Raw genomic sequence first — 19,697 nt, forward strand, 5'->3', positions numbered from 1 at the left:
GTTTTACATATAAAAATACTTTGGTACATTTTCCAGAAAGCAGAGAAAGTGCAGTCGTCTTATTTCTTGAGGTTACTAAGGTGACTGGCTGAAGTTTCTAATATAAAACAGTTACAAAAGACTGGGGTTAAAGGTGGTGCTCCTCTTGTATCTGCAAACTATGACCTATTATCATTAGCCATGTTTACATGCAGCCTAATAATCCATTAATAATCCGACTAATAGCTCAATCGGAATAGAATACGTCCATGTATGCACTTCAATCAGAGTAGACTAGTCTGATTGAGGCCATTTGGAATACAGTTTCTATCCGACTGATCGAGGTGGGTAATCCTGTAAATAATCTGTTAAATAGAAGAATAATATCCGTGTAAACGCCTGTATCTGATTACGTTCCCTATCGGAAAGTTTAAGTACGTTCTGATCATGTTCGTCACGTCATAGTGAGAGTTTATACCGTTCAACATGGCGGGAGCAGAAACTGGTCTGCAGAGGAGACGAAGTTTATGCTCTGATCTTTAAAAGACGGCGGTGGGACGGACGTCCAGCTTATGTGTCTCAGAACACGACGTCTTCCTCTCGGCCTTCTTTAATAAGGACATGTGAAGGACGTTTTCCTGAGTCTGACATCATTTTAAAGTCATTAAAAGCAGAAGCACTGCTCACTGCTGCTCATCTTACTCTGACTGGACTCACGTGATGCTCGTTGTCATGGTAACATCTACACTAAGTGGTTCTCTATGCATGCACGTCATTTTGGATCTGATTACTTGTAGTGAGCATGTAAACAGAGATTTTCCATCAGATTGTTGAGTAGAGTGAGCATAAACACCTAAAACACTTAATCTGTAATTGGAATATATTCAATCAGATTGCATGTAAACACGGACACTTTGTGCCAAACGACTCTCTTAAAGAAGACATTTGCATCATGATTTCACACAAAGAGACCATCACCAGAGTTCAACAGCACGCTTTTCTACTGTGTTCTGCATACATGTTAGTGAGGAAACAGAATCGAGAGGTAAACTTAAGAGACACATTTCACTTCAAGAGGTACATCAAGAAGCCACTAACTTTTTCTAGGCACCAATTAATCACTAATAATTAGTTTTACTTTACTTTAATAACACATTTATTAATTACTACATAGCTCTTGTGACAAGGTAAGGCTTTATGGCTTCATCAGACACATCAGCCTCCCATTACCAGCTGTTTCTTCTTCTTTTTTAACACAGGGTCCTTCTCAGTTTAACATGTAGTCTCTTTTGCAGCTAGGCAAAATGGTTCTTCAGACTGATAGAGAATGCTGTATATGGTTCTAAATAGAACCTTTTTGAAAATGGTTCTATATAGCACTAGAAAGGGTTATGCACAAAAATGTAAGACATTTGGGTTTTTTAATGCTTCAGTTTGTAACTTCAACTCAAAACTTATTTTTATTTTAGCTTTTAACTAAGAATTGTTTATCACTTGGAGTACACAGTTGAAAAAGATGGTTCTTCAAGGGTTCTTTAGTAGAAGAACAGTTCTACATAGAACCACAGATCTTTACATGGTGAAATGGTTCTTCAGATTTATGAAGAATGTTTTATATGGTTCTATATAGAAACTTTTTGAGAACAGTACCATATGGAACCATATACATCAATCTGAATGACCATTTCACCATACAGAGAACCATTTAAGCAATGAAATGGTTCTATATATACACTTAATAATGGTTCTAAATAGCACCAGAAAGAGTTATTCTACTGTTACAAGCTTGACATTATGACAATACTAAAACCCTTTTTGGTGCTATACAGAACCAAATTGCTGCTGTTGAAAGAAAACCTCATATCTTTTGTTGTTTTTCAGTTTTTGACATAATTTGAAAATACCTGTTGCTGTTTACATTGTGTGTGAATTTCATGAAGAATGGACCAAAAGAAACAGCCCAAAATGACTTGGAAATAAGTCTGGTTCCATTGACTTACATTAAAAGTAAAGTAGGTTTTTTCCTTCTCCTGTAAAGTTACCATTTTGGAGATACAAGGTTTTCTTGTGACAACAGTGATATGCAACATTAATCTGAAGAACTATTTCACCTTGCAAAGAACCATTTAAGCACTGAAATGGTTTCATATAGAACTCATCATTCTAATGAGAACCCTTGCCTTTACTAAAGAACCATCTTTTTTAAGTGTATATTTAGGAAAATTACTGTTCATTTCATCCAGTAACCATCTTTGTTTCTTTGAGTTTTTGAGCCAGTATGTTTTCTTTTTTTATCTTAAGATATCTGTGTCCATACGGAAAACTCTGTGCTCCTTGAAAGTATCACTTCTAAGAGGAAAGTGTTGATTATATTCACAAAATGTCGATATTAATGAGTAATTAAATGTATGACAGTGTTGCTTGATGTTCAGCTGTGTTACGTGCCATTTCAGAAAAACTTCTCTGAGCAAACAAGTTAATAAATAAATAAATAGCCAGGTTAAGTCTTAAAGGTAAGGTACTTGGAACACAGGATTGGCTTCTACCTTCATTCCACTCCAGCTTCAAAATACCATTCTACCCTCCCCAAACAAGTATTAAAACCTTCTTCACTTTCCTCCAGTTTTACCCTTTCCAGAACCACTTTGCTTTCCTTAAAGTAAAAGCCATCTGCACCACCTGCCTCGTCTGACTTGTTTTCCTCGCTCACTGACAAGACTATGCAATCTTTGGTGCTCTCATTGCTTTGTCTAGAAGGAATTAGCAGATCTAATACTGTTATGAATATACCAGTTCATCCAGTATCCTGGTTGAAATTCTTTTAAAAGTATTAGTTCATTATTAGTCATTACCATTATACTGGCTTTCAAATGCCGATAACGCTTCGTACAAACAGTGCAAAACTTGCTGATTACCTCACCTCCTGTGTAGTGAGCTGCAGCCTGAGGTCAGTTAGTCCAGTCTGTTGTAAAAGCAGCAGATATCAGATTATAATGAGTTAAAGAGTTAAAGAGGGGGAAAGAGAATAGAAGGCAAAGCCAGTCTCTTGGGGTTTTCTGAGTTATTAGGTTAGCATGGAGATTAGCTGGATTACTATACAGGCCTATGGTGCTCCTCACCAAGCCAGCTGCTTTAGGCATTGCCATGGGCTCGGCCTACAAACTGAGAGGCTCCACAGCTTCTCAACTAAAACTGATAGTGCGAACAGCTTGTATTATTTACGAAATTCCAGCAGCGTCTGACGCTCGTAGATTAAGACGCATATATGAGACAGATGACTTTCAGACGTAAAACTACATTCAGTACCATTTTTGTCAGCTCAGAGTCGCTGTGGGCTTTACATACACTCACCTTTATCTTGTTAAGGTTAGAAAACATTACTGAATCTGTCTATTGTCCATTTCTGTTTTTACTATTTCACCCAATAAAAATGTTAGATTTACCTAAGCTGTTAAATATGGTTCTTATTAAAAGTGAAGGGACATCCAGAATAATACGCCATTGTTCATCTACAAAAAAAAGTCTACTTAAGCATCCAAAATAGTTGTATTTGAAGAAATATACATAAATACATTACACCGTGATACATACCGAAACAGTAATCTGAATTACAATTTTTGCCCACTACTAATTATGAACAGTATCAATTGTACGTGTCAAGTCCTGGAGGGCTGCTGCATTGTAGGGCTAAGTAACCCTCCAGAACTGACACCTTGGTTAAGTCTTAGGCCCAATTCCATTTCTTCTTTTCACCCTAACCCCTTGGAACTGAGTTACGGGGTAGTGGTTGAAATCTTCCTCTATGAAATGGGACCCTCAAATTAAAAGAGCATCACTTCATTAACAGCTACTAGCGCTGCTCTGTAGGCGACCCTGCCAGTCTGCAGTGACAGCAGAGGAGGGTAAAGTTCAGCTCCTCACTGCTGGGCTTTAGTTACATTAGGACATCATATGACTTCAAAGTTAAATTATTTATTATCACCACCCCTGATTCTTCAGTGATATGAAGCTGAAGTCCGATATTCACCAGCTTCTCGTTCTAATTTGTCCGTTGCACCTTAAATGGTGCCGCTGTTACATTCTGGGGCTTCAGGAGTCAGAACTAACGTACTGCACCATTTAAGGTGGAACAGGAAAGTTAGCTAGCTACCGGGACGTTAGCATACTATTAGCTATTTTTATTGCTTGTTATGAAGAAAACGACCATAATACACTGAAATGACATTAAACTAAGATAATATAGTGGTTATCTTAATTTTTGACAGAGAAAATTCTCACATTTGTGGGTTTCTCTGGTCTCTTGTTCAGCCATCTTGCTAATTTTTCTTTTTTTTCTCATATCACTCTGTTTGGAGTCTCTGAAAAACCTCCGTTTGGAGGGCCATGTAGCCCCAAAACTTCGCCCTACCCCTCTATCTCAACAAGAATTGGGACACCCTACCCCTAGACGTGAACGCACAAAACAGAGGGCTAAGGGCTAAGTGGTAGGGGCGGGGGGTGAAATGGGATTGGGCCTTAATGTCACAGCACTTTTGGGGAACCTCAGCACCAACCTCAGACAACACAAGTGAGCAGTGAACCAGCATCAGTCCAGCAGCAGTGGAAAGAGCTACGACTCCAATCCTGCAGGTGACGGATGGCTTTCAGGCGGTAAATACAGACAGACGTTGAGTTGTGTTTGGAAGTTTCCCTGTAAAGCACATGGTTTTACAGCCCCCCCGTCAGTCTTAAGCCGCATGCCGAATCGCCCAGAAGCCTTTTCCATTGATCCTGTGTTACTTTAATGTGGATGATGAATATCCAGGGTGAAAACCCAAAGCCCATTTAATCCAGCACCAGTTTTCTTGCAGCTCTCCCAGCCTCTGACTGCGATGTTGAGTCATGCTGGCCTTCACTGATTCAGAGCTATTGGGCTAATTAACATTCCAAATTGAATTGTAAGATAAAGCTCTGGTTTAAAAAACGTAAGATATTCTGTTTTTTAATGCTTCAACTCAAAACCTATTTTTATTTTAGCTTTTAACTAAGAATTGTTTATTACTTGGAGTACACAGTTAAAAAAGATGGTTCTGCAAGGGTTCTTTAGTAGAGGCAACAGTTCTACATAGAACCATCTTTACATGGTGAAATGGTTCTTCAGATTTATGGAGAATGTTGTATATGGTTTTAATAGAGCCTTTTTGAAGATAGTACCATTTGGAACCATATTCATCAATCTGAAGGACCATTTCACCATACAAAGAACCATTTAAGCAACTACATGGTTCTCTACTCAGCAGCACTGCTGTGTCTGATCCACTCAGACCAGCACAACACACGCTAACACACCACCACCATGTCAGTGTTACTGCAGTGCTGAGAATGATCCACCACCCAAATAGTACCTGCTCTGTGAGGGTCCATGGGGTTCCTGACCACTGAAGAACAGGGTAAAAGGGGGCTACTTAAATGTCAGCGTTCAGTCAGGCAAATACTAAACAAGGATATGTCTATGGAATGATAGTAGGGAGGAAGCTGCTACGCTCCAAGAAGAACATCGCTGCCTGTTTAAAGACCACCTGGATGAGCCAGAAGACTACTGAAGGAATGTTACGTGAACTGATAAGGCAGAAATAGAGCATTATGGCTTAAATGAGAAACGTTATGTAGCTCCTAAGACCATCTGAATGAGCCAGAAGCCTACTGAAGGAATTTTATGTAAACAGATGAGGCAAAAACAGAGAGATGTTACGTTTGGCGAAACCTGAACACTGCATTCCAGCGTAAGAACCTCATCCCAGTGGTGGCGCGATCATGTTTAGGGGCTGTTTTGCTGCCAGGACAGCTTGCTATCATTTGATGGCATTATGAATTATGATTTGTATCAGGAGAATGTCAGGACATCCATCTTGAGAACTCAAACAGAAGTAGTTCATGCAAGAAAGCCCACCAGCATCACTGAGATGAAGCGCTTCTCTCTGGACGAATGGGTCAATCATTGCAGCTCAAGACTATCACTTTTGCCTACAAAGACAATTAATGTCGGATCGCTGCTGCTGGAGTTTTTAAACACTGTGTCCACTCACTGTCCACTCTATTAGACACTCCTACCTTGTCAGTCCACCTTGTAGATGTAAAGTCAGAGACGATAGCTCATCTGCTGCTGCACAGTTTGTATCGGTCATTCTCTAGTCCTTCATCAGTGGTCACAAGACGCTGCCCACAGGACGCTGTTGGCTGGATATTTTTGGTTGGTGGACTATTCTCAGTCCAGCAGTGACACTGAGGTGTTTAAAAACTCCAGCAGCACTGCTGTGTCTGATCCACTCAGACCAGCGCAACACACACTAACACACCACCACCACGTCAGTGTTACTGCAGTGCTGAGAATGATCCACCACCCAAATAGTACCTGCTCTGTGAGGGTTCATGGGGGTCCTGATCACTGAAGAACAGGGTAAAAGGGGACTAACAAAGTATGCAGAGAAACAGATGGACTACAGTCTGTAACTGTAGAGCTACAAAGTGCACCTATATAGTAAGTGGAGCTGATAAAATGGACAATGAGTGTAGAAACAAGGAGGTGGTCATTATGTTATGCCTGATCGGTGTAAATCCACAAGAGGAGTGGAAAGAATGGAGCTTAGTATAGAAAACCAAACCAAAAGTTTGTCAATTGGTGGAAATGGAGGGTTAATACTTCTAATACTTCTGGGCCTCATTCACCAACTGAAGAAATTTCCTCTTAAAACTTACAGTTTTCATTAAGGTTCTAACGTTCACCAGTGTTTTCTTATTTGGGCTTTGTTCTTAGGTAATAACAGAATCTACACACACTCAAGAGCTCCAAGTTGCGAGCAATCTTCTTAGGACCTTTCTCCCATCCAAAATGCCACATCCACGTATGCAATATTTTTCAAATTGAACATCTTTTATTGCAGATGATCTCCAGAGGCCAAGTGCCTCCACTGGTAAATAAGTGTTCACTTGTGTTGGTTCTGGCAGTTTGCGGTCAGTATCTAAGTGCCCTAAAGAATTTTTTACGGTCATACCCACAATAATCCTCACAAAACTGAGAAGAAGTAGAATAAGAGTACAAAAAATGGCCCATTTTCACTCCCTTCAACACTCTTTCCCTGAGCATAACCTTATAAAGCGCAGGGGAACGTATGACCGCACTGCAATCCCTCTGCCAGTCAGACACATTCCATGATTCCTTCGGCATTAGCTATTTAAGGAATGTTGATAGCAAAAAAAATAAATAAATAAAACACATTTCTGATAAAATCCCCAAAATTTATGCTCGGATTTCAGAAGACAGTCATCGTTCTTGGAATTTTCGGAAAGATGTCTGCCACAGGCTACTTTGTTCTGTTTTAATTATGGTCCTTCTGAGCATCCCGCCTTCACATGTTTAACCCGTCCGCTTTCACTCATTCGCGATTTCTGTCTCCATGCTGTTACGAGAGCGTCCATGTCAAACGTGAGCGATGCACACTTGACCATCACTCAAGCGGGAGGTTAACCCTTCCGTTCAGAGTGTGGGTATGTGACTGGTTAACGGATGACGGCTCTAGATCATGGATGTCTTCTCCAGCCGCCATGCAAGCAGCTTTAAATGATTTACCCTCGCTTCCCATACGCTCTAAGTCCTGTGTTGGAAAAACACCTGCCACTGTCCAAAAATGGTATTTATGCCATTTTAATGTACATTTTTCTGAGATCAAACCGGCCTTTGGCTCCAGAGCCGTTCGCCGACCCGGGCACAGGTGAGAGGGGTGGCAAGGGAAGGAGGGGCAAAGGCAAACCCCCTTCCCCGCGCCTCCTCGGACAACTATATATGAACCAGTCTCCGGTACGCCTCAGCATCGTCGACCGACTCGCCCTGATTGCTACAGAGGGAAGAAACACAGAGAAGGAGATAAAAGAGGAAAATGTGGTCTCTTCTTAAGCTCACCATGCTGTTGTTCTGCGTTCGAGTGGGAGAGGGACACTGGCTGCGGACGCTACTGGGTAAGCCTGAGGGTCATGACCTTTAAAAGCAGTTGGGAGCAGAGAAATTTGTTCGAACTTTAGTACAAACCTGAAACCTGGTAATTCATAATTCAATTGTATTCCTTTACTAATCCCCAACTGATATCTGTGATTTTTTAGATAAGACATGAATTGAGGATATATATATACTATATATATAATACTTTTAGAGAGCACTGAAGTAAAATGTGTAACAAAAGACTGGATTTTGCTTTGGAATAATATACCAAATACTGACCAGTTAAAATTTCGTCACTGTTCAAAGGAAAACAAGCGTCTCCAAAACGGTAACTTTACAGAAAAGCACAAAAATGCCCTTAACTTTTAATGTAAGTTAATGTAAAGAGATCTTATTCTAAGTGATTTGGGGGCATTTTTATTGGTCCATTCATCATGAAATTCTCACACAGTGTAAAAGAGAACCGCCACATTCAAATGACGTAGAAAAATAAAAAATGGAGATGCATGTTTTTCTTTGGACGGTGACGATATGCTTCGATTAGCTTCGCTACCGAACCTACATAATTACACAATACTGGGGGGACAATTTCAACAGAACTTCCTTTACAACCACTCTTGAACTCCTAATTCATGGCCCTGCCTTTGTCTTCCAGAGTCAGGTGACCAAAGACCTGGGCTCCCCGAGGAGCCAAGGAAAGGAGGAGAGGGGGGGAAGCAAGAGGAAGGCGTGGTCCGGCCACGGCGCAGTGCCGAGGGACCGTGCGGCCTGCATTCCATCCTGCTGCAGGTGCGAGACCTAGGACTGGGCTATGACTCCGATGAGGTGGTGCTGTTCAAATACTGCAGCGGCTTCTGCCCCCGGCTGACCTCCAACCACGACCTCACGCTGGCCAACCTGCAGCAGAGCGGCGCCCTGCCGCACGCCGCCACGCCGGGGCATCATGCGCCCTGCTGCCGGCCCACGCGCCACGAGGACATGGCTTTCCTTGACAACGCTCATCGCTGGCACAAAGTGGAGAAGCTCTCGGCCTCCGCCTGCACCTGCATGGGCTAGCAGGCTGGAGACCCCCATGGAGACAAGGAGAGTTGACATTTTTCACAAACTGGCTCAGGCTGTACATAATGTAGAGAAAAAGACTTTATGTTTATGGGCGACTGGTCATTTAATGCTGTTTATCAAAACTTGGTGATTGTATTTGTTAAAGCGATGCTTGGGCCAAAAAACTGATTTTCATAATATTGAGGTGCGTATATGATGATTTAGGCATGCAGTTTAGTGGCTATAAGCTGCCTTTACTTATTAGCTACACTTATAGCTCCAGAGCAAAGCGAAATCAGCCAATTCCGGACACCAAACTACATTTAAACTGCCTCAATTAGATTTTTGGCCAAACCATCCTCTAAACTCTGACCTGGTTTCTTTTTGCTAGTGTTGCTTTTGGCGACTTCAGAACAGTCTAAGCCGATTCATTCAGCTTCGGGACGCGATTACTGTACGAAACGTTTGCGTGGCTGATGGGACTCTGCCAGAAATGCTGACCACCCTGCTGGCTTCGAGGCAACAAGGAGCATTCCCATTTCACAGACTTGCTCAGGCTGTACATAAGTTAAAGAGACGTTTCATACCTATAAGCAACAAGTGTAACGTAACACCATGTATCAATACGAGGCTGTCGTGTTTGTTGCTTTAGTCCCGGTTTCCTTTGCTACTGTTGTTGTTAATGACATCAGCTTTGGTTTGGAATCGTGACAGCCCGAACTGAAGTACGAATGTATTTATGTATAATAAATTATTTATTTATTTTTTAAACTTTTTTTTGGTTTTTAATTTATTGCTACTCTTTTCGTTCCTCTACGCTGTGTACATGATGTGTGCACAATTCCAATTAAAACATCCATAAAAATGATACGACTAGAATAATTTTTGTGGTGAATAAGGGATTCATTCAGTCTTTACTTCAGCTGGACTTGGACACATACTATAAAAGCACAACGAGTATCAGAAACGGCTCAGATTTCAAATTAAAAGCACTACTTTTAATCAGGCCAACTTAACCTTACGTCAGTCTAAAGACATAAAAAGAGCCCTGTAAGTCTGCTTGAACGCATTTATTCAGTCAGCGAAGTACAAAAGACAGCATAACAAAAATAAAATGAAACAGTTTCTGCTGGAATGAGTCCGGCTCATATAAAGACTTTCACCTGTCACTACTCAGCAATGACACTGTCCGCCTCTGTGTCCTCTGGCTCTGTCCCCCAAACCTGCACACGCCCCTCCATGGCTGTCAGTAGGCAGGGCTCTGTTGGGTGGAAGGACAGAGACTGGACGACGGCCTTCCCAACAGGCAGCTTCAGCGTGAGTGAGCCCTAGAGACAGAAAGGGAAAGATGACTGGGACAATCAGAAATGACTGGAACTGACTTTTGCAGTAAAAGTGGTACAGCATGATTCAACATTAGAAGCATTTATTCTGAAAAGACTATTCTGGGTAGTAAACGGGTACTAATGCATCATATGTGTATCCGTCACCAACACACCTCCACGAGATCCCAGCAGTAGACGTGGCCGTCCTCCGAGCAGCACAACACATGAGTGTCTTTGTTGGACAGACAACAGTCCAGCTTATAGTCTTTGTTCTGGTGCCCAGTATACCTGCACAGGGGTAACGAACAAACAGCAAGCAAATGAAACCGGTCAGCTGCAAATGTAACGTTAAGGAACATATCGCTGTTGGAAGAAAACCTCGTATCTCCAAAATGGTAACTTTACAGGAGAAGGAAAAAACACACTTTACTTTTAATGTAAGTCAATGGAACCAGACGTCTTTCCAAGCCATTTTGGGCTGTTTCTTTTGGTCCATTCATCATGAAATTTACACACAATGTAAAGAGCAACAGGCATTTTCAAATGATGTCAAAAACTGAAAAACGACAAAACTGGAGATACGAGGTTTTCGTCCGACAGCAGGGATATGTACGTCTTTGTCGGTGATTTGCTGACTCACTCTCCCAACATTTCTCCTGTGCTTTTGTCCAGCAGACGCACGGCTGAATCCAGACTGGAGCTCAAGGTACACTGGCCATCCTGACTGAAACACACACACGTGATCGGACCTGCATTGCATCACACACAGACACACATGCCCTCGAGTTAAAGACGATCCAAATCTGCTGTGAACAGTAACGCTGCGTTTACATGTTGGCGTTGAAAAAACTGCCGTTCTGTGCAGCCAAGAAAACACTGACATGCTGTCAAAATAGATGATTACCAGGTGATTATTTGGGGCCGAGTAAGGTCAGAAGTGTTTTTTTGTATTTCTGTAATAATACTGTGTAAGCTTGGTAGAGCTGGGCGATAGGGACAAAAATGTTATCACGATAAAAAATTTCATATCGGTCGATATCGATACATCGTAATGAATGTCAAATCATCATTTCTTTGAAGTTTGAAGGCTGATTTTTGCTCCTGGGTGGGTTATTTCTGTTTTAAACTCTCCTTTATGGTCAGAACACAACAAACACTCACCAAACAGTGGAACATTTCACAAGTCTGTCATGGGAAGTTTTGGGTCAGCTGGAAAAGCACGAACGCAATTTTTGTAATAATTTAAGAAAGAAAACACATTATTTTAGCAGTCTGGTGGCGAGTGCTGGGCTATCTGGTTACAAGTGCCAAAATGTTTAGTTTGTCAACAACGTCAGCTTAATAGGAACAGAGACATTAGCTGGCTCGGTGGGTCAGTGATGGATCACACTGCCTTACTGCCATCACTCCACCACATCCACGTCAGAGCGGATCACAGTATTCAGACTCCAGCTAGCAGATCTGGATTTCTCTATTCTAGCGCAGTAGTTTTGAGGGGTGAACCGCAGTATATCAGTATATCTGACGCTCGTGTGTAAAAGCATTAACTGCAGTGTGAATCTCACACCAGACAAACTGAGACCTCCTTTTAGCTACATTTAAACTGAATTTAGTTTTAGCTGAATTTAGCTTTTGTGTCTTGTTTGATCTACAGTAACATCAGTTCGCTGTGCTGTGTGAGTGACGGAGCGCTGCTTCAAGTTAGCCAGCTGCTAAAACCAGCTAGCCTGGGAAGCTAGCGTTCTCTGACTATCCAAATCCACACAGACATACAGCATCTTCAGTTTACTTTCGTTTAAATCAGGGCTGTAACTCACATGAACCACTTCTTTCCTTCACTTTATTGCTTGGGAAGCACTAATACTAAAATATGACTGAGCGCTGTAACAGTGCTGTAGCTGAGAGGAGCAGATGTGATTTAACGCTGCTAAAGCTGGTTAGGATGTTAGAAAAGAGGTGAGTTCACTGTAGGTCAGTACAGTTACGCCACTGACCTCGTCACTCACACTCGGTCACAGGAGAGCAGATCGCCGGTCGCTCCACTCAAACAGGGAATGTATAACTCCACATTTCAGACGTTGCTAAAGTGTATTTGGTGACTCATTTTGCTTGTCACCTCCTCCCTCTCTAATCATGTCGAAAACCTCAGACGTGTGCCCTCTTGTGGCAACAGCAGAGTAGTGTCGCTTTCCTTGCAGTAGAAAACGCCACCAGGGCTGTCGCTAAACGTGGTAGTGTGAGAGGGATCTTACACTGAAAATTTATTGAACATTTCTTATAGTTCAATTGAGGAAAGTTATATTGTGATAATTATCGTTATCGTTTTATTGCCCAGCTCTAGAAAAAATCTGGTTTATTCCAGGTTGGGAAAATCAAACTCTTGAAGTTATGTTCAATGGTGGCAGCAGACTTTTCTAATGCTGCTCCTTTGAAAACAATGGAATATTTGGTTTGCCATCAACTGCCTACTGTCCACATGTAAACGCAGCATAAGGCATCGATGTTTGAAGTCAGAAGCAACAGAAACACTCACTACTGACGAAGTCGACATGCAGCTGACCCATTCGCAGGTCATAGCGCCTGAGTCGGCCATCTACAGACCTGACAAACACAAAAAACAGTGACTTTTCATTCCACACTAGTGTCATTTTCCAATGAACGCAAGTCTACGTGGATCGTTCAAAGTCAGAGTTGACTATTTTTTGGACTTTAGACTAGAATCCTTTTACTTTAAATGACACTGTACCTTAATTAAGTTTATTGTATTAAAATAATCATTTTGTCATTACCGAAACAATCATAACACTACTGAAACTTTACTAAATGTTTCAGTAGTGACAGTTTTAGCTATAATTTTTTATTTCTGTGAGCAGAAATAAGAAATGATAGGCGGTACATGACAAGCAAACACAGGTTTGAACAGTTATATACACATAAAGTCATAATATTTTACACTAAAGCACACAAATGTTGAAAATGTGTGTTTCGGTAGTGACAATTCTTAATGTTACATACTGATTTTCAGTATGCACTTTTACTCTAAAGTGCAGGGGCGTGGCTAAAATAAGGCTCCGCCTATGGACAAAAAGTCTGTTTCTGTAGTGACATGAAAATGTGTGACAGCATTTTCTGAATATTTGTTTTTAGTTAAAAATTAAATCATGAATCTAAATCTTTCTAATTCACTTCAAACAATCAGAAAGATTAAAAAATTGAATGTTTTTATTAAAGTTTACTTACAAAAGCCAATTAACTGGGCTGTAAGTTTTTATTTGCTTAGAAAATCACTAATACTCATTGATCTTATTTCTCACCCGGTCAGCAGCTCGTGCTCTGCCACCTTCAGACTGCTGACGCCATCTCGCGCCTCATCGAGAACCTGAATGGGCTCCATCCTCCTAGATCGAGTGTCCCAGCAACGCACTGTGCCATCTATAGAGCCTGGAAGATACAAGTCAAACCAGTAACACAGGCAAAGAACTGCTGCATGTCTACATGTGGAAATGAGTGAGTAGGACTAGTTTACTGCTGTTACACTGACGTCTGAGTAGACTCACCCGACAGCATCACAGTGGCTTCTTCATTAAACCGCACACAGTTCACTCTCTGCATCACAAAGACAAGTGCAATGTGAATACGAGAGACCACAGACACCAAAACCTAGACGTCCCACTAACCAGTAGAAGTCTAGAGTTATTACTGTCGTTTTCATATACATTTGATTTATACTGCAAACACTGCACAACATTCTGACCACCTCCCTGTTTCTACACTCATTGTCCATTTTATCAGCTCCACTTACTATATAGGTGCACTTTGTAGTTCTACAGTTACAGACTGTAGTCCATCTGTTTCTCTGATACTTTGTTAGCCCCCTTTTACCCTGTTCTTCAGTGGTCAGGACCCCCATGGACCCTCACAGAGCAGGTACTATTTGGGTGGTGGATCATTCTCAGCACTGCAGTAACACTGACGTGGTGGTGGTGTGTTAGTGTGTGTTGCGCTGGTCTGAGTGGATCAGACACAGCAGTGCTGCTGGAATTTTTAAACACCTCATTGTCACTGCTGGACTGAGAATAGTCCACCAACCAAAAATATCCAGCCAGCAGTGTCCTGTGACCACTGATGAACGACTAGAGGATGACCAACACAAACTGTGCAGCAGCAGATGAGCTGTCGTCTCTGACTTTACATCTACAAGGTGGACTGACAAGGTAGGAGTGTCTAATAGAGTGGACAGTGAGTGGACACAGTGTTTAAAATCTTGTAGTAACTTGTGTTTTTAATGTTAATTCAGCCTTACTTCAGGTCTACTGTACAGTCTATTGTATTGTCCAGCTTAATATTACTACGTAACCCCTGAGAAGTTGATCTAGCCTATCAAAATATCCTACTCATTCTTTTAATACTGGTAACATTTTCTGATATGGAGATTTAGATGAGATTTAGATTTTGTTGAAGTCGGCTTCTTATTTGCCAGCTTCTTGTTTGAATTTTCCCATTCCACCTTAAATGGTGCAGTACTTACAGTCTGGCTACGGTGTTGTAATAATACCTGCCGCACAATTTAAGGTGGAATGGGAAAATTCAAACAAGAAGCTGGCTAATTTGAAGCTGACTTCAGCTTTGTGTGATTCAGGGCTATTAAAATGTCTTATCTATGGTTTTACATAATGCTCTACCTATATTTATACCCAACGGTAGGGCGTTTCAACAAGGCAGCACAATGTAATGGAATAAGACTCCTCAGATATTACTCAGCTACTCAGATTATACGCATATGGTGGTGTGTTTTTCATACTATGACAGTTTTCCTAAAATTAGCTATCACAATACATACTGCTTGGAGTATCACAATGTATTGCAATGTATTGAATCGTAATCTCTGTATCGTGATACAAATCACATCGGCAGTTTCTTGCCAATACGCAGCCCTACCCTCTACTCTGACCAGTTTCACTGTACCTACCCCTGCGTGTCCTCGGAGTTTGCGTGTGACCTGCCCGGTTGCAACATCCCACAGGATCACCGTCTTGTCCGAACTGCACGAACACAGCTGGCTGTTATCATAAGAGCTGCAAGAATGGAAAAAATATTTAACACAGATCCCACAATTAAATTTTTAAAGCTTTTGCATAATTAAATCATTAAGATGTAAACAGAGTCATTTAGAGTGTTTCCTCCATTCTAGAGAAACTAACAGACTCAGAATTATTCACACCGGTGATACAAACCAAACGTCTAAAGCGCTCATGTGTCTAAAAGCTACCTTAGTTAAGAACATGACTGACACCTGTCGCCTGAGACATTGTTTTTCAATAGCTTTCAGATACGCTTTTGGCCTAAAACATATTTTAACTCAAATGCTGGGTGGTGAGGTACATGCAGAGTCCCGGAAGTAAAAATAGATCTCAAAAAATAAGTTTTCAGATTTACCACTATTTTACCATTATCAGCATCACATATAAAAACCGTGTTCACTGGTCATTAATAGTAAATAAAATGTTATATGCCATGCAGCTTGTTGTTTATCGGTGCTTCCTATGTGCTATAGCTGCACTGTACTATCTGCTACCCAGCACCAGAGACCCTCTGGTGGTGCGGCTGTACTTGTGTTGTGGATATTGGGAATCCTGGTTCCTATCACCACCACTGTAAAGACATCTGAGTCAGTAAGTTTCTCTACAATGAACCATTTCACACCAAACCACTCTGAATGACTTTGTTTACATCTCAGTGATTGAATTATGGAGAAATCTAGAAACATTGGTGTAACTTCCCCATATGTAGGCCCCACTTCAGAACTGCATACAGTAGCAGTAGTTATCTGCATAATAATAAGCCTAACGTGTCAGATAGACATGATCTGAACCCTTAAAGCACGCACCCATCAACGTCCAGCACCTCGTAGCCATGTCCAGTGTAGGTCTTTAACAGTGCACCCCTACTCACACTCCACAGCTTCAGGCTTTTGTCGCTTCCACAGGTCAACAGATAGTTGCCATCAGCTGAAAAAGAACCCAAAGCAGGTTTGGTTAGAACATTCAGCTGTAAGGCGTGTTCTGTACAGCAGGGCTGCTCGACTTAAAGTTAATTCCACCCCCAACTTAACACGTCTCCATATATTGGACTTGAGTAGTAACTGTCAAATTCTTGTACTGACAGATGCAACTGCTTAGCAACCACCTAAGTCACCACTGCAACTACCTAGCAACTGCTTAGCAACCACCTAGGACACCTTAGCAACTGCCTGGCAAATTCTTAGCCACCACCAAGGACACCATAGCAACCACCGAGCAACTGTTCAGCAACCACCGAGGGCACCATTGCAACTGCCAAGCAATTGCTTAGCAACCACTAAAGACACTATAGCAACTGCCAAGCAACGGCTTAGCAACCACCTAGGGCACCATTGCAACTGCAGAGCAACTGCATAGCAACCACCTAGGACACCACAGCAACTATCTAGGACACCATAGCAACCACCAAGGACACCATAGCAACCGCCGAGCAACTGTTCAGCAACCACCGAGGGCACCATTGCAACCGCCGAGCAATTGCTTAGCAACCACTAAAGACACTATAGCAACTGCCGAGCAACTGCTTAGCAACCACCTAGGGCACCATTGCAACTGCAGAGCAACTGCTTAGCAACCACCTAGGGCACCATTGCAACCGCCTAGCAACTGCATAGCAACCACCTATGACATCATAGCAACCACCTAACAACTGCTCAGCAACCACCTAGGGCACCATTGCAAACGCGAAGCACCTGCTTAGCAACCACCTAGAGCACCACTGCAACCTCCAAGCAACTGCTTAGCAACCAGCAAGGACACTGTAGCAACCGCCTAGCAACTGCTTAGCAACCACCTAGCAACTGTTTAGCAACCACCTAGGACACCATAGCAACCCCCTAGCAACCACCTAGGACACCATAGCAACCACCTAGGAAAAAGCACTGCTCTGCATTTCTCTGTTTACCCCTCAGTGTTGACTTGTTCTACAGTCAGTTTCAGTGAAGTAACTTTTACTTAAAGAATGTTTTAAACTTCTCTCCCCATCACTGATCAGGTGGAACAGGGGTACATGTGATATATATATATTTATATATTATATATATATATATATTCACTTATCATCTAAGCAGGAGTGACTTCGTCGATGAGTGAGTGAGTGATGACTGTATGAGCCTCTTTACAGCAAAGAGAGATCAGTCATTACACTTTATTTGCATAATTATTTATAGCAGTACCAGTGAAACTTTCTCCTCCAACACACCCACTTTTAGACATACACACACTGACCATACTGAAGCTGGCCAGGAGATGGGCATGAAAAAAAAACATAAAATTAATAATGAAATCTAATAACAAGAACTGGTTTATATATATATTTTTTTGCTTTATTAAATGTTTAAGTATCGCTGACTGAAAAGTTCTACTGCTCAAAAAGTTGGCATTTAAATAAAAATCTAAGTTGTACTTTAATCATGAGACTGCAAACGTTACATAAACACCAGGACCCCCATGGACCCTCACAGAGCATGTACTATTTAGATGGTGGATCATTCTCAGCACTGCAGTAACACTGACGTGGTGGTGGTGTGTTAGTGTGTGTTGCGCTGGTACAAGCAGATCAGACACAGCAGTGCTGCTGGAGTTTTTAAACACTGTGTCCTCTCACTGTCCACTCTATTAGACACTCCTACCTTGTCAGTCCACCTTGTAGATGTAAAGTCAGCGACGATAGCTCATCACACTAACACACCAGCACCACGTCAGTGTTCCTGCAGTGCTGAGAATGATCCACCACCCAAATAGTACCTGCTCTGTGAGGGTCCATGGGGGTCCTGACCACTGAAGAACAGGGTAAAAGGGGGCTAAGAAAGTATGCAGAGAAACAGATGGACTACAGTCTGTAACTACTATTATTTTTGTTATTATTATTAGTTTTGAGTCCTCTAAAATGCTTTTAAGAGGCTCATACAGGAATGGATCAAGGTTGATTATAATACTGAAGGGGTAAACAAACAAACAAACAAACTTCCTCTGTCCGGATTGGTCGACAAGCCATAGACGTTTGCTCTAATTTGCATAAAAGGCGGGGTTACGCTGTCGCTCTCCGCCCTGCTGTAAATCGTAGATGAAGGTTAGTCTATTCGGTGCTGCCGGAGCCCGTTTTGACTGGTTCTGCTCGGTTTACCGTTGAAGCGAACCGCCCTCACGGCGCCCTGCTGACACTCCAGAGTCCGGAGGAGGTGCTGCGGGAGGCGGGGCGGCTCCGGCCGCGGCGCCGGGAAAGCCATGCCGGGGAAAGACGGGGCTAACCGGCTGCTTCTGCCTCCCACAGCACGGTTAGCACACCCGGCTAGCTCTGTTTACACCGCAGCGGGTCTAGTCTCGCTTTAGCTCGGGTCCAAACCCACAAACGAGCAACAGAAACGCTCTAAAAGCTTAAAACGTGAAGAAATCCAGTCCTGCAGAAACACTTCAGACTTCCAGCTGCCATTTTTTGAGACGACTATGATTAAGCTAGTCCTACACGCTTTAGCGCCCCCTACTGACCGGGCGGAGAAACCTGGCTCTTCTTTAACGCCCACCAGTTAAAACAAAAAAAGTGAATTGCTATCCCATTATTTCGCGATATTAAGTCATTATTTGGAGAATGGTTCTTGTTAAAATACATATTTGTTTATATTTTCATCTCAAAATAATGCGAAAATGTCACAAAATAACGAGAACATTTCTCGAAATGATAAGAAGGCACCTCAAATGAATGAGATAGTGTTTCAAAAATAATGGCATAGCAATTCACTTAACAAAAATATAATACCTAGGTGCTGATTTTTTATTTCATAATAAAGGTAATGGGCTTCCAAAAAATATTGTACAATAAAATGAAAAGAGCTCCAGCACTGAAGTCTCCCTGGTTGTAATATCTGCTAATTTACAAAAAAAGCAGAAATCAAGCTTTTAGGAGCGTCTCCCCAAAATGCACTACAAATGACAGGACTACCTCACATCCTACGAGGCGGCGCCTGCCCTGAGCCATGGGATTTGTAGTTCAGTTATACACTATATTTCCTAAAGTTTTCACTCACCCATCCAAATCATTGAAAACAGGTGTTCCAATCACTTTCATGGCCACAGGTGTATAAAACCGAGCACATAGGCCTGCAGTTCTACAAACATTAGTGAAAGAATGGGTCGCTCTCAGGAGCTCAGTGAGTTCCAGCATGGTACCGTGATCAGATGCCACCTGTGCAACAAGTCCAGTCGTGAAATTTCCTCACTACTAAATATTCCACAGTCAACTGTCAGTGGTATTATAACAAAGTGGAAGTGACTGGGAACGACAGCAACTCAGCCATGAAGTGG

The 19,697-nt window shown here is 42.0% G+C and overlaps 2 protein-coding genes across 2 annotated transcripts; one reads left to right on the forward strand and one right to left on the reverse strand.

The window, feature by feature from the left end:
- Positions 1-7,916: 7,916 nt before the first annotated feature.
- On the forward strand, positions 7,917-9,007 carry LOC118804575 (persephin). Its single transcript, XM_036565075.1, has 2 exons — positions 7,917-7,971; positions 8,607-9,007. The coding sequence occupies exons 1-2, from the start codon at positions 7,917-7,919 to the stop codon at positions 9,005-9,007; spliced, it is 456 nt and encodes a 151-aa protein (XP_036420968.1).
- Positions 9,008-10,047: 1,040 nt separating this feature from the next.
- wdr83 (WD repeat domain containing 83) lies at positions 10,048-19,041 on the reverse strand. The gene is made up of 9 exons (XM_036565220.1): positions 18,523-19,041; positions 16,205-16,325; positions 15,287-15,392; positions 13,875-13,923; positions 13,632-13,758; positions 12,851-12,918; positions 10,958-11,066; positions 10,491-10,605; positions 10,048-10,320 (listed from the first exon to the last, which is right to left on the reverse strand). Exons 1-9 carry the CDS (start codon positions 18,623-18,625, stop codon positions 10,162-10,164), a joined length of 957 nt encoding a protein of 318 aa, XP_036421113.1. The 5' UTR covers positions 18,626-19,041; the 3' UTR covers positions 10,048-10,161.
- Between the last annotated feature and the right edge of the window lie 656 nt (positions 19,042-19,697).

The sequence above is a fragment of the Colossoma macropomum genome, unplaced genomic scaffold, assembly GCF_904425465.1.
Source record: "Colossoma macropomum unplaced genomic scaffold, Colossoma_macropomum, whole genome shotgun sequence".
NCBI classification, from domain to species: Eukaryota; Metazoa; Chordata; class Actinopteri; order Characiformes; family Serrasalmidae; genus Colossoma; species Colossoma macropomum.